This window comes from Vulpes lagopus, chromosome 14 (assembly GCF_018345385.1).
Source record: "Vulpes lagopus strain Blue_001 chromosome 14, ASM1834538v1, whole genome shotgun sequence".
Lineage (NCBI taxonomy): Eukaryota > Metazoa > Chordata > Mammalia > Carnivora > Canidae > Vulpes > Vulpes lagopus.
In genome coordinates this window covers 34,997,603-35,009,684 of record NC_054837.1, presented here as the reverse complement: position 1 = coordinate 35,009,684, position 12,082 = coordinate 34,997,603, and the positions used below count along the sequence as shown (strand labels likewise).

Sequence of the window (12,082 nt, the reverse complement as noted above, 5' to 3'; positions counted from 1 at the left end):
GACCACCAGGGCCAGCACCCGGCTACCGGGCCCACATCAGCCACCCCGGCCTCAACCCCTGCAGCCAGACCAGGGGACCATACTGCTGGAGGAGAGCCTGCCTCTCTTTCACAAGGCAGAAAGCCTGTGAGGTTTCCTTCTGTCCCTAGCTCTCATCAACTTCTTGCTCCCCCACCACTGAGACCAGGCGCCTGAAGCCTGCAGACTCCAAGGCTGGGCCTCCTGCTGCCGCACAGCCAAGCAGTGGGGGAGGAGAGGTCAGTTAGGCGTAGCCCGCACGACCCCTCCTTCTCTCTGGTTAGCAGCTGGGTTGGGAGAGGCCTGGCCACCCCCCTCCAACTCTGCTCCAGGTTACGGTGAGAGCGAGGCTCAACCAAACCACCCCATGTGTATGGATGCGGAGTAAGCAAATGCTCTGACAGGTGAGCAGAAAACAGGACATCTGTGTTTATTCTGTAGCTCGGCCACATCCTGTCACCAGCTCCCGTGGAAGGAGCACTGGAGGGAAGCACGTCAGCCCAACGGAGCCTGGCCCGGGCGGCCTTGGCCACCAGAAATCCTCTGTTCAGAAATCACCCAGATCGGTGTCCGGACACAGGAGCACTTGGGGCTTCTCTTCTAGTCCTGCACCTTGTCTACTCATGGGTGGGATGGCTCTACGATGTTTGAGCCAACTGACATCCTGAATACCTTTCATGTCACCAACACATGCCCAGTTCTCCCACCCTTTGTGTTTAGGTAAAAGCTGATAATTTCATCAGAGTGGGGTTTTTCCTCCTGCTATTGGCCACACTAATGAGTGAGGTTGAGGCACCAAATAGACACAGGCGGCAGAGGTCTTGGGGGCACCTGCGTTCCTAACGTCTGCATTGCCCACCCCTGGGATGGGATTCTTGGCGGTGCCAGCGATTGCCCTGGAGTGTGAGTCCAGCTCCGGGGATATGAGCTCTTCACCCAGAAAGACTAGAAATGATCCACCTGAGGTCCCTGAGCCCCAGACCCTGTGGGGGATCATCCTATATGTCCAGGGCTCAATGGGTACAGCTGGAAGCCATCCAGACCAGCCCAACCCGGTGCCAGCTGGGCAGAGAGCCACCAAGTGGTTGCACTGCCTCCAGACAGGCCTTGACAGCCCGGGCTGTTGTGTATGGGCCTCTGATACACTTCAGCATTTAAAGTTTGAGGGATTTTTACATTAAAATAAAGACTCAGCTCCTTTTGGAAGAGTAGAAGTCTTGCCCACAGTGGCTCTGGACAAATGCTGAGAAGATGCCCCCTGGACCGAGCATACATGTCCCATTCACTCTGTTCCCCCTACATCCTCTGACTTGTCTGTGCTCCCTGTCTCCACCGGCCTCCATGGATGTCCAGAGACACTGATGGTCTGAAGCCTGCTCCACGTCTACCTGCTTCCTGGACTCCCTCACCAGCACATCACCAGCCACTCCTGAGAGGTCCACGTCCTATGCCAGGTGCAGGGGAAAGGCATGTCCCAGTCCCCGTTGGTGAAGGGGACCACTGAACAAAGAAACATGCCCTGGTTGGAGAGGGTCGCCGAGGACAGTTCTCAGGGAGCTCGGGCACCAGGCTGCCCAGCATGGGTGCCAAGGCCACTGCGTCTGTAGGCTCATATGATAGGTGCTGCAGGCAAGTGCCTGCATGTGACCGGGCGCCACCACCCCAAGCATGCCTGAGTCCTGTGGGGCCTGGCCAGGAGCGCACGTCGTCCCCTCCACCTTCTCCCAGAGCACCACGACTGAGGCCCCAGTGGCTGGCCACCTGTGCCAGTTGTGCCTAGGATGCCAGCTTCCAGCGGGGGCCGTGAGGCCCTTGGCTGCACTCCGCCTGTAACACCACTCATGCACCACGGAGACTTTCCCCGCACAGGCAGGCCACCTATAGCATAAGCTCATATTTTTGTTAAATCTGTTCACTTTTTAAAACTTTTCATCTTAAAAAAAAAAAACTTTTCATCTTGAAGTACTTTAAGACTCACAAGGAGTTCCATAAGGAGCTGCAGTTCTTCCCATGACGCCGGGGCAGCATCTCCCTGGTGGGGCGTCCTGATGCTGTCCCGCGTCCCTGCCCATGCCTAGGAGTGCAGACTTCACTCCTCCGCCTCGGTGGAGGCAGCTGTCACAGACAAGCTCATTCAGCTTTTTAAAAGAAGAATCCTGCTGATTTTTTTTTTAATGAATTGAAGAAATTAACTATAGGCTTGGGATTTGTTAGGTTTATTTTTAGAAATCCCTGATCTCAGACATAAATAGCCCTTCATTCTATACCAAGGAGCTGGAAAACTTAATGCTGGGGGGAAGGGGAAGGAAGAGAGGAAGCTGAAGAAAAGGAGGAGGAAGTAGAGGAAGAGAAGGGGGATGGGGAGGAAGAGTGGGGGGAGGAGGAAGAGGAGGATGGAAAAGGGGAGGAAGGAGGAGGGAGAGGAGGATGGGAAGAAAGAGGAGGATGAAGAGGAGGAGGAGGGAGAGAAAGAGGAGGAGGAGGAGTATGGGGAGAAGGACAGGGAGGATGGGGATGGAGAGGAGGGGGAAGAGGGTGGGAAGAAGGAGGAGGAGGAAGGTGAGAGGAAGGAGGGGAGGAGGAGGAAGAGAAGGGGAGGAGGATAAGGAGAAGGAAAGGAGAAGCGTGTCTCCTGCCGGCGCTCCGCATGCAGGGTGAGGCTGCTCCCGGCCATCCCTGCATTCCCGCACGCAACCCAACATCTGTTGCACGCAGACCTGGTACCAAGCTCATTCCCAGTGCTGGGGATGTAGCAGGAGAGAAGCAGACAAAAATTACTGCCCTTGTGGAGCTGACATTTTAGTGGGGGAACCAGGCAACACGTGGAATTAATAATACAGTGGAGGGGATTTTCCGTTTATCACAATAAGGAATGGAAGTGAGACAGGACCCCACGCCGGCGGGATAAGCCAGTGCTCAGATCTGCAGTTCCCTCTTCTCACTGATTCAGCAAACGCTTACTGAGCACCTGCTCTGGGCCTGATTCTGTGAAAGACACGGAGGATGTATTGGGGAGAGAAGCAGAAAGAGCAAAGGCTCAGAGCTTCCCCCCAGTCGTGGAGACAGAGGAGACGGGACCAGGGAGCTCATGTACCATGGGCAACGGTAGCACCAGACAGTGCCCCCCCCACATCCCTCGTTGGCCTGGGCACCCAGCTGCATACGGTGTAGGATACTCTGGTTGCTCAGACGCCAGGATAGGAAGTGTGGTCCGCAGGCGTCCGGGGAGTGGGAGTGGGTGTCAAGCCGCCCAACCCGAGAGCCGGCAGGGCAGGGGCCAACAGAGGCAGGAAGGAGCTGCCCCGGGCTGCCCCTCCCCTGACATGTGTCCGAGGGAGAACCCCCCCCTCCCAGGGCTCCCAGGGCATCTCTGGATGCCTGCAGATGGCAGCTATGTTGCTAACCACCAGCAGCAGAAAGAAATTCCTTTGATAGTGAAAGCAGAGTTCCTTGGGGTTCTGCAGTCTAGGGGCAGGCACCCCCATGAGAAAAATGCATCAGCAGATTGGCAACCAAGCTGCCCCCAAGTCTGGGCTGTGTCACTGCCTCACGCTCCACATTTCCAATGGCTGTGGTGAGGTGAGCCCAGCACAAGTGCCCAGGCTGCACACACAGCCCGGGATGATCCACGGTTGGCTGGGATCCGAGTGTTTGTAGGGTTTCTCGGCACGTGTGGTTTCCCACGTCTGTCCTGTGCAGGTAGCAGGCCGCTTCCCACCATGCATGCATGTGCACGTGCAGCACATAGCCATGTGCACACACATGCAGGCACACCCCTCACCGCACACCCCTGACCACGTGTCCGTGCCTCTGCCATGCAGAGCAAGGTACGGGAGCTGGAAGAGAAATGCCGGACGCAGAGTGAGCAGTTCAGCTTGCTGTCCCAGGACCTGGAGAAGCTCCGGCAGCACGCCGGCAAGATCGATCTGTTGGGCGGCAGCGCCGGGGCCTCCTTGGACGTGCTGGCGTCCGGCAAGCCTTTCTCCCAGTTCATGAACGGACTTGCCCCCTCCATTGGCAAAGGTGAGTGCCTGCTCCTGCCCTGTGTCTCGTGGTGGAGAAGTGGTGGCCGGCGACCCCGCACATGAGCACACACAGTGCGTCTACCTGACCCGCCCGTGTGGGACACCCAGCATCGTGGGGCTCCAGGTGACGGCAGGCCAGCAGCAGCCTCTGAGCACACATGGGGTGCCAGCCCCTGTTCTAAGCCCTCGATGGGTATCAACACATGCTGTTGGCACGGCCGCGTGTGGCAGGTGCTGCCCTGGTCCCGCTCTACAGAGGGGAAGACCGGGCCCTTGTGTGGGTCACACAGCCACTGGCAGCGAGCTGGGGCGCTCCGGCACCAGGTCCAACAGGTGCACGGCGAGGCTGTGGCTGCCTCCTGGCCTTCATGCCTTCATGCGGTGGGGGGTGTGTGTGAATTCCTGATCCCACAAAGGCCGCGATGGTCCCAGTAGTGATGTCACACTCGTACTCAGGACGCAGGGTGGGGAGCCATTTAAACTTGTGTGTCTTTATTTCGGCAGAAAGACCGCAGAGGTCTGTAGGAGAGCCTCATGCAGGGCTCCACCGAGGCGCACAGGGCTGCCATGGTGCATCAGGGAGCATCCCTCGCTGGAGGGCAGCCCACAGGGGCACCCCCGTTATGAGAATGCCCACTTGTTTAAAAGGTGTTTTTAATTTAGGGAGATGAATGTCAGAATCCCCTTTTGGAATTCCATAAAAGAGAGAATTTCCAGATTTTTCCAAGTTGTCAAAATATACGATGAGGGTTTTTTTGATGCTTTATAATACTACAACAAAGTGAAGCTGCTTGTGTCTCGAAAAAGAAGCAAGGTGCCCGCCTCCTTGTGTGTCTACTGTCCTGCTAGCTGTTAGCCGTCATGCCACAGCAGGGCAGAGGGGAGGCGGGTCGCACGTCCCCCCATGGCGTCCCGGGGGCATGGTGCACCCAGGCCCCATATGGAGCATCCTCTCGGTGGCTGGACACACACAGGAAGCAAGGGAGTCAGGCAGATGTGCGAGGACATGGGGACAAGGTCGGGAGTGACCCTTCAGGCAGCCGAAGGAGCCCGCCTCCAGGATGTGCGGTTTGGGCTGTGTTGTCCACAGGATAAGAAGGGCAGGGCAGCCTCAGGTCTTACCAAACATTCTTGGGTTGGCCATATAAGGCTGGCTGATGCATGCTCTGCGAGACCCCAGCATATTTGGTGACTCCCAGGACTTAGAGTCATTCGTGCTTAGAGCTGCTGGTGACCTGGGGTGGGGACACAGGTAGAGGCCATGGGCAGAGCAGGGTGCCTGCATGCAGTGAAAACTGCAGCCCCAGGTGTACAGAGTTTCTGTCCAGGGAAGCCATGAGAGATGTGGTGCCCAGGGTGTAAGGGGGCTGGTCATGTGGCATCCCTGGCTGGCACACATCAGAGCCACAGACTGCCGGGGAAGGCAGGTGCTGGGCACAGACCTCATGGCCCTGTGGTCCGGTCACGGTGAAGCACCCTACCCGGGCCGCCGCCTGCTGGCCCTCGGCCACACCCCAGGTGGCAAGCGCGCCCTTCTCACCGTGGCATCTTGGAGCTGCTGTGTGAGCTCCTCTGTGCATCGTGTGCATGTGAGTCCAGGGGGAGTGGCTCGGCATGGAGAGCGCCCCGGAAAACGGGGTCTGGTTCGTGACGGTGGGCGCCGGCGCTCAGTGGAAGCAAAGCTAACAGGTGCACGGCAGTATCAAGCTGATTGCCGGGACCCTGGTGGATGAGTAGCCATCTGAAGAGCCACTGTCCTGATGAATACAGCCCATGTCACGGTCGGTGACCTGGCCCCACGAGGGGCCCCCGTTGGAGGGCCCACGCGCAATTGGCTTCACCCTCGTCTTGTGGGCATCGCTCATCCAGCCGTGGGAGGAAAGCTGAAGCCCCGCGACCCCCCCGAGGGGCCATCCTCACAAGGACATTCTCTGCCTGCAGAGGGCAGAGGCCCTCGCTGGGGGGCACGGGGATGCCCAGGGGGACTCAGCTGCTGGGCCCTGATCTCTTCTCCGGGTCTGACAGGAGCTGGGAGCGCCGAAACGAGGCAGAGAAGGGCCGTGGGCAGATGTGTGCCCATCGTCTTCTGCATCCTCCTGCCTGAGGCTGGCCTGGCCCCGGAGGCGGGGGAGACGTAACAGGTTGACTGGGAGCCGCTGAGGGACCTGCGGTCTGCACAGTGACAGGAGGGCAGCCTTCCAGTCAGTTCCAGGGAGAAATGGCACTTGGACAAAGGTCTCCAGATGTGCAGGGAGGCAGCATGCCACCAACCCGGGCTGCCCCAGGCCGCCTGTGAGCCGCTGTCGGTGGAGTGGCCCATCCTGCCCAGAAGACACATATCTTGAGGCATTTGAATTTCGCAAGACTGTAGCACCCACACGGCGCGGTGGAGAGCACCGTGGTGCCGCCTCGCTCAGTCCGACGGCAGGTGATACCCGCCTCCCCAGGACCGGCGGTGGAGGCCGCATGTGAGCACCAGGAGACTCCACGAGTTCATTTTGCACATGCTGGCGGGGTGCCATGCTGCTGACCGCAGCGGTGCACGGGTGAGGACAGGCAGGGTGCCTGGGTGCTATGACCCCAGCGTAGGGGACTGGCTGTGCTATCCTCACTCAGGAATGCTGGAAGGCGCTAGCCTCTCTCTCTGGAAAGTTCCATCAAAGGGAACAGAAACAGTGAATCACACACCTGCTCAAGAAGCTCCTGCCTGAAAGGGGGACTGGTCACGTCCACCCACAGGGCACTGGCCAGGCCAGCATGCCTCGGGGATCGCACCCCTCACTCCCCAGGGTGAGGAGGGGCACTGAGTGCCAGGGCCAGCCCTTCGCAGCTGGTGTGCTGAGGCCTCGGGGCTCCCACACACCGCTCTGTGCCTGCTGCATGCCTAGCATGGCCCTGTGCAGTGGGGACAGATGGGGACAGCCCAGCAATGCCCTGCTCTCTGGGATCTGACGCTCCAGCTGGCCCGTGTCTGTTCTGGCACTGGGTCTGTTTTGGGGCGCTCTTGCGCCATCCCTGTGATCAGGCCAAACCCCGGGGCCCCTGGTGGGGAGAGTGGCGGCAGCCTCTGTTGGGACTGTCCCCACCTTACGCTGAGTCACATGGGATTTTCCGGCGGGGACTCAGTAGTCACATCTTCAGGGAGGTGATGCCGTGGAGTGACCACTACAGAGGCTGGATGGAGAGGTTGGGGGTGGGGGATCGCCACTCCTGTGTTTCCTGCAGAAACCCTAAAACTGCCTGGCCCTTGGGCCACTTTGTGTGTTTGATATGACCCTTTCAGTCACAAGTGGCAGCAAAGTCAACCTAGACTGGGGAGCAGATGACAAGCCAGTAGGTCCCACCCTAGGTGCAGCTGGGCTTGGGTGCTCCAACCGCATATCCCAGAGGTGGTTCCTTCCCACCTGGCGGTTCCTTTTCTGTGAGCGCCACACTGGGAGCAACTTTCCTCCTCCCGGTGGCCATGCGGCTGCAGTGTCACCAAGCCTCACAGCCTCCCTCCCCGTGGTAGCCAGGGAAGGAGAGGTGGTTCCTCCATGACTTCCTTCAATTCCCTGTGATGGGACCTTCCCCCTGCATTTGACACCATCCTTACAGCCAGGAGTAGACTCCACTGAGGATGTCCAGCGGGGGTCAGGTCAGGCTGGCTGGTGGGGATTGAGGGCAGACCCCAAAACGAGAGCCTGAGGCTGATGGCAATGAGGGGGACAGGAAGGCTGGGGGGTCAAAGGAATCCAAGCTTGCTAGTTCGTTCGCGCCCTTGTTCAAACCATCTCCTTGTCGTTGCCAGGTCAGGAGAGCACCGTGGGCAGCCACACCGTGATCGGGGACTACCTCCGTCCCCTCCCACTCCCCAGTGACAAGCCCGAGCCTCTGTCCAACAAGCCTGCATTTCTGTTGAGACCCGCCAGCCCAAGATGCAGATTTGAATCAGACGTGAGTGCCGGCCCACGTGCATGCGTGCGTGCGGTGGGTGGGAACACGAAGGTCCTCCCTGCCTTTCTTCCTCACCCCTCCCCCTCCTCCTCCCTACTGGCTTCTTCCCTCCCTCCCACAAATTCCCAATTCCCATATCCAGTCTTCACTGACCCCCATGTCACTGTCTCCATGCAGTCTTCCCGGAATGCCTCAGGTGAGAGCCCCAGCCACCCTCTGATATGCAAGCGCAGGGGGCCATGTCTGTCTCCCTCCTGGAGCTGAGCCCCTGTGAACAGGAGGACACGGGTCACTGTCCATCTTTGTGCCTTCACCGATGCACGGCAGGGCCTGGCACACTCATGGGTTCTCCCAGCAAGTCCCACGCCCTATGTCCATCAACTCCTGGTGTGGGGAGTGGTTCTTTATGGACGTGCTTCTGTGTGACCAGGGGACCCACACCCAGGGAGCCGCTTGGTCTCTGGGCTGGTGCCCTGAGGTAGAGGTTTCCATCTAGCAGTGTCTCACGGCAGCTCCACCATCTGGGACAGAAAGGAGGGACTGAAGGGGTTTCCCATGTGCTCCCAGCAGGAAGTGTAACCTAAACATCGTCTGTGTCTTTAATAGATGGATAATGAACGGAATTCCAGTACCTCCAAGCAGAGATACTCGGGGAAGGTCCACTTGTGCGTCGCCCGCTACAGGTAAGCATGAAGCTCCTCTCTGCACCCCTGAGCGTCCGCGGGCGCGGGTGCCTGGGGGCCGATGAGGTCATGGGTCTGGGAGTGCTTCCTCACGGGCCGTCCCCAGAATCAGCTCAGCCAGAGTTGGGAGGACGAGGAGGGTCTATTGTCCATTCTGATGGAGAGAGTGTGGATAGTGGGTGCTTCCCAGGATGGCCACAATGGGTCATCACAAAGAGGGTGGCTTCAAACAGCACACGCACGTCCTCTTCCGGCTCTGGAGGCAGAAAGTGCGAAATCAGGGCAGAAGTGAGGCCATGCTCGCTGGTGGCTCCCTGCGGTCTCTGCCTGTCTTCACGTGGCCTGCTGACCCGGTCTCCACAAGGACACCAGTCACTGGAGGGCGCCCACCTGGCCCCAGTGCAATCCCATCTTAACGTGACCACATCTGCACAGATGTTGGTTCCAGATAAGGTCATGTTCCCGGTACCGGGGGCTGGGACTTGAGCATAGCTTTTGGGATGACAGTTTAGCCCAGAGTTGGTGGCCAGCTGAAACTGAGGGGGGACGCTGTTGTGCAGAGCTCCTGGTTACTGCCTCCCTGAGGTGCTCACGTCTGCGTGGCGCCTGGGCTCCAGGGCGCCCTGGTTCCGGATCTCTGCTCATCTCCACTGGGGCCTGCGGTGTCCACGCTTGGTGACGACGAACAAGCCATTGGGTCCGCATGGCTCTCAGATGGGTGCACAGTAGCTGCCTCCCTGCCACATTGCTACTTGCTTCAAACGAACGCACGCCTGACACCAGCTTCTGATGTAGGAGCAGATACCGAACCAGCAGCCACGAGACAGTTCATCACCTGTTGTTCATGCTCAGCAAGGACCCAGCCTCTCGTCCTGGATACTCCGAGTCTGCGTGTGGTGGACCCTCAAACTTCCTGCAGGAGGGAGCAGCCTGAGTCTTAGCCAAGCTGCATAGCCTCCACACCCGTGTTCCCGCCAATGAGAGGCATTTGTAATAGCTGTTATACCCATTAGCAGATTATTTTCTGATTAGCAACCATTCATTTTGCCAATGAAAACCTACTTCCACTGCTCAGCTCCGATAACAGAAGCGTTTGGAGTAGCTGCCCCCCAGCCTCAGGCTTCTCATTTAGGAGGCTAGCCGAGTCCGGGGGTGGGTGCCCCTGCTCTGACCATCCAGCACACTGTCCGTGAGGGATGCTGCCCCAGTGCCGGGAGGAGCCACGGGGCCGCAGGTCAGGTCAGGGGACCTAGGGGGTGGTGCCCAGCCTGATCCACGTCAGGAGAAGTTCCTTCTGAGTGCAGAGCCAGGCTAGGCCCCAACAATAGCCAAAGCACATGACACCCCCCTTGTTCCATTCATGCTGATGCTATTGACGTTGCCCTGGTGATGCTTCTATGTCTGTTTTATTAACCACCCTGCCCAGAAAGCCCAAACCACATCAATTATGGAATAGCACAGAATACCAGACCCTGAGAGGATGTTGCAGATCTGAGTCCTCTAGAGGTCCTCGGGATCCCCGGATGGTATGGTTCTGAGGGTAAAGCCAGGAGACTGGGGGTTTCCACGGGGGCCAAACATGGGTTATTCAACCTGCTGCTGGGACGTTTCCCCAGACATAAAACAGGAACAGCCCTGCTCTTCCCTTGGTGGTTGCATTGCTCCCCTCCCGTGGTTGGCCGCCCACGACTCAGCCTTCCCCCAGGACCCCCCATCCCTCTGTGCAGATAGCTTTGTGGAGATGTAACTTGCTCATGTGGGACACAAGTCACTGTCTAAAGTGTGCCGTGTTCCAGATACTTGCCACCATCACAGGCGCCTCACACTGACCCCATGCCCCCCGCCCCGTGCCCTGAAGGCTGCTGTGCTCTCTGTGTCTACAGGTGTCCTGCTGCGGATGGGCATCCCTGGGGGTCCCTGCCCTCAGCACAACGCCACCTGCACGTGCACACTGTGGCAGCCCTGGGCCTTCCCTCCTGTCTGCAAACCAGGGTGCATGGTGTGGTTTATCTGTGTGGCCTCTGCACCCCCTTCCCCTTCATACCGCTGAGGCTCCTCTTCCTGAGCCCCTAACCTGGGTCCCTTCTCCTACTGGGGTGGGCCCTCCATCTGCACATGACTGCCACCACCCCAACTAACCACCCCCCAGGCCCATGAATTCAATGTGTGACAACATAAGACACCTCAAACTAACTCTTACCCCCCACCCCATGCCAACCCATGGACCCAAATCAATACACGTGTCCAAGTCCACTCCTCTTGACCCACAAAGTGTTCAGCCCCTTGGCTCCTCATTTGTTATGCCCAGGCAGAGCCCAGTTTCTTCACTGCCTCTGCCAGCCTCCATCCACAGGGTGCCCCACGGGTCTCTACAAAATGCAGGTGTGATTAAGTCACTCCCTACCTTAAAACTCCTGATAACCTCTCAGCTCTGGAGAGCAAATCCAGAGGGTCAGGGACCCTGGCAATTCTCATCCCTCATCCTTCATTCACCTCCAGCTAGGCTGGATCTAGGTCCCCAGAGGGATCCCGCCCCCTGCCCCTGGGCCTTTGCACACACCATCCCTTCTGCCAGAACTGTTCCCCCACTTCCTCCACTCACTGGGCTTTCTCAGTAAACATGCGTCTGTGTCTGCTCCTGGTGCAGACGGTCGCTGACCATTACTGACTTCAGAAAACCATCAGACTGTTGATAACATTCCTAGGCCCTGGGATTTGGAGAGTGAGCAGCAGAGCAACATGGTGCTATGAAATCTGCATTGGACGGGGATCAGGAGGCCCTGACTCTGGCTCCATCCCCATTACTTAGTGAGCTTATGACTTTGGGTGGGCGCCTCTTACCTCATCTTGTGATTAAAATTGGGACAAGTGATACATTCTCTGCTCTCCTCACTGATGTGGGATGGAGAGCACATAAAACACGTCCCTGAATGTGTTCCTGAGCTTCCCAGTCCTGTTGGCCTGTGAACCATCACAGCGTCATTATTGTATGTTTACAGTGTGTGGCTGTCATCTTTGACCACCAGGAATGCTGTTTTAATTTTCTCAGTGGGGCCTTTTCTATTATTTTAAATTAATTACAAAATCCAAATTAGAAAATTGGATTGAATTGAAAATTGATGAATTCATCCATATATTTTATTTGAAAATTGAGCATGACTGTAAAAAAATATTAATCCCGATATTTTGAGGTCTTGTGGGTGTGGGCACTTTTCATACCTTGAGGGGCAGGGGGAGACAAAATTTATAGGACATTTTAGCAGTACAGCCCCCGGATGTTAAAAATATCCATGCCTTTGAGCAAACAAATACACTTCCTAGGGATTTATCTTTAGGAAGAAAGTGTGGAAGTGTGCAAAGTTATGTTTATAGGGATATTTGATGCAACGCTCATCATATTAACCAAAGATTAGAAGCAAC

General features: G+C 57.5%; 1 protein-coding gene across 10 annotated transcripts in view; it reads left to right on the top strand.

Moving 5' to 3' along the window:
* Positions 1–12,082, top strand: part of RIMBP2 (RIMS binding protein 2) — a 219,914-nt gene that overhangs the window by 167,151 nt on the left and 40,681 nt on the right. For 9 of the 10 annotated variants that reach the window (XM_041729431.1, XM_041729432.1, XM_041729430.1 and 6 more), the window contains 3 exons: positions 3,840–4,041; positions 7,834–7,979; positions 8,586–8,662. In XM_041729431.1, the coding sequence (XP_041585365.1) occupies positions 3,840–4,041; positions 7,834–7,979; positions 8,586–8,662 (425 nt within the window). Of the gene's footprint in view, positions 1–3,833; positions 4,042–7,833; positions 7,980–8,585; positions 8,663–12,082 lie in introns of those variants that run through there. The other variant, XM_041729439.1, reaches the window with a different exon arrangement.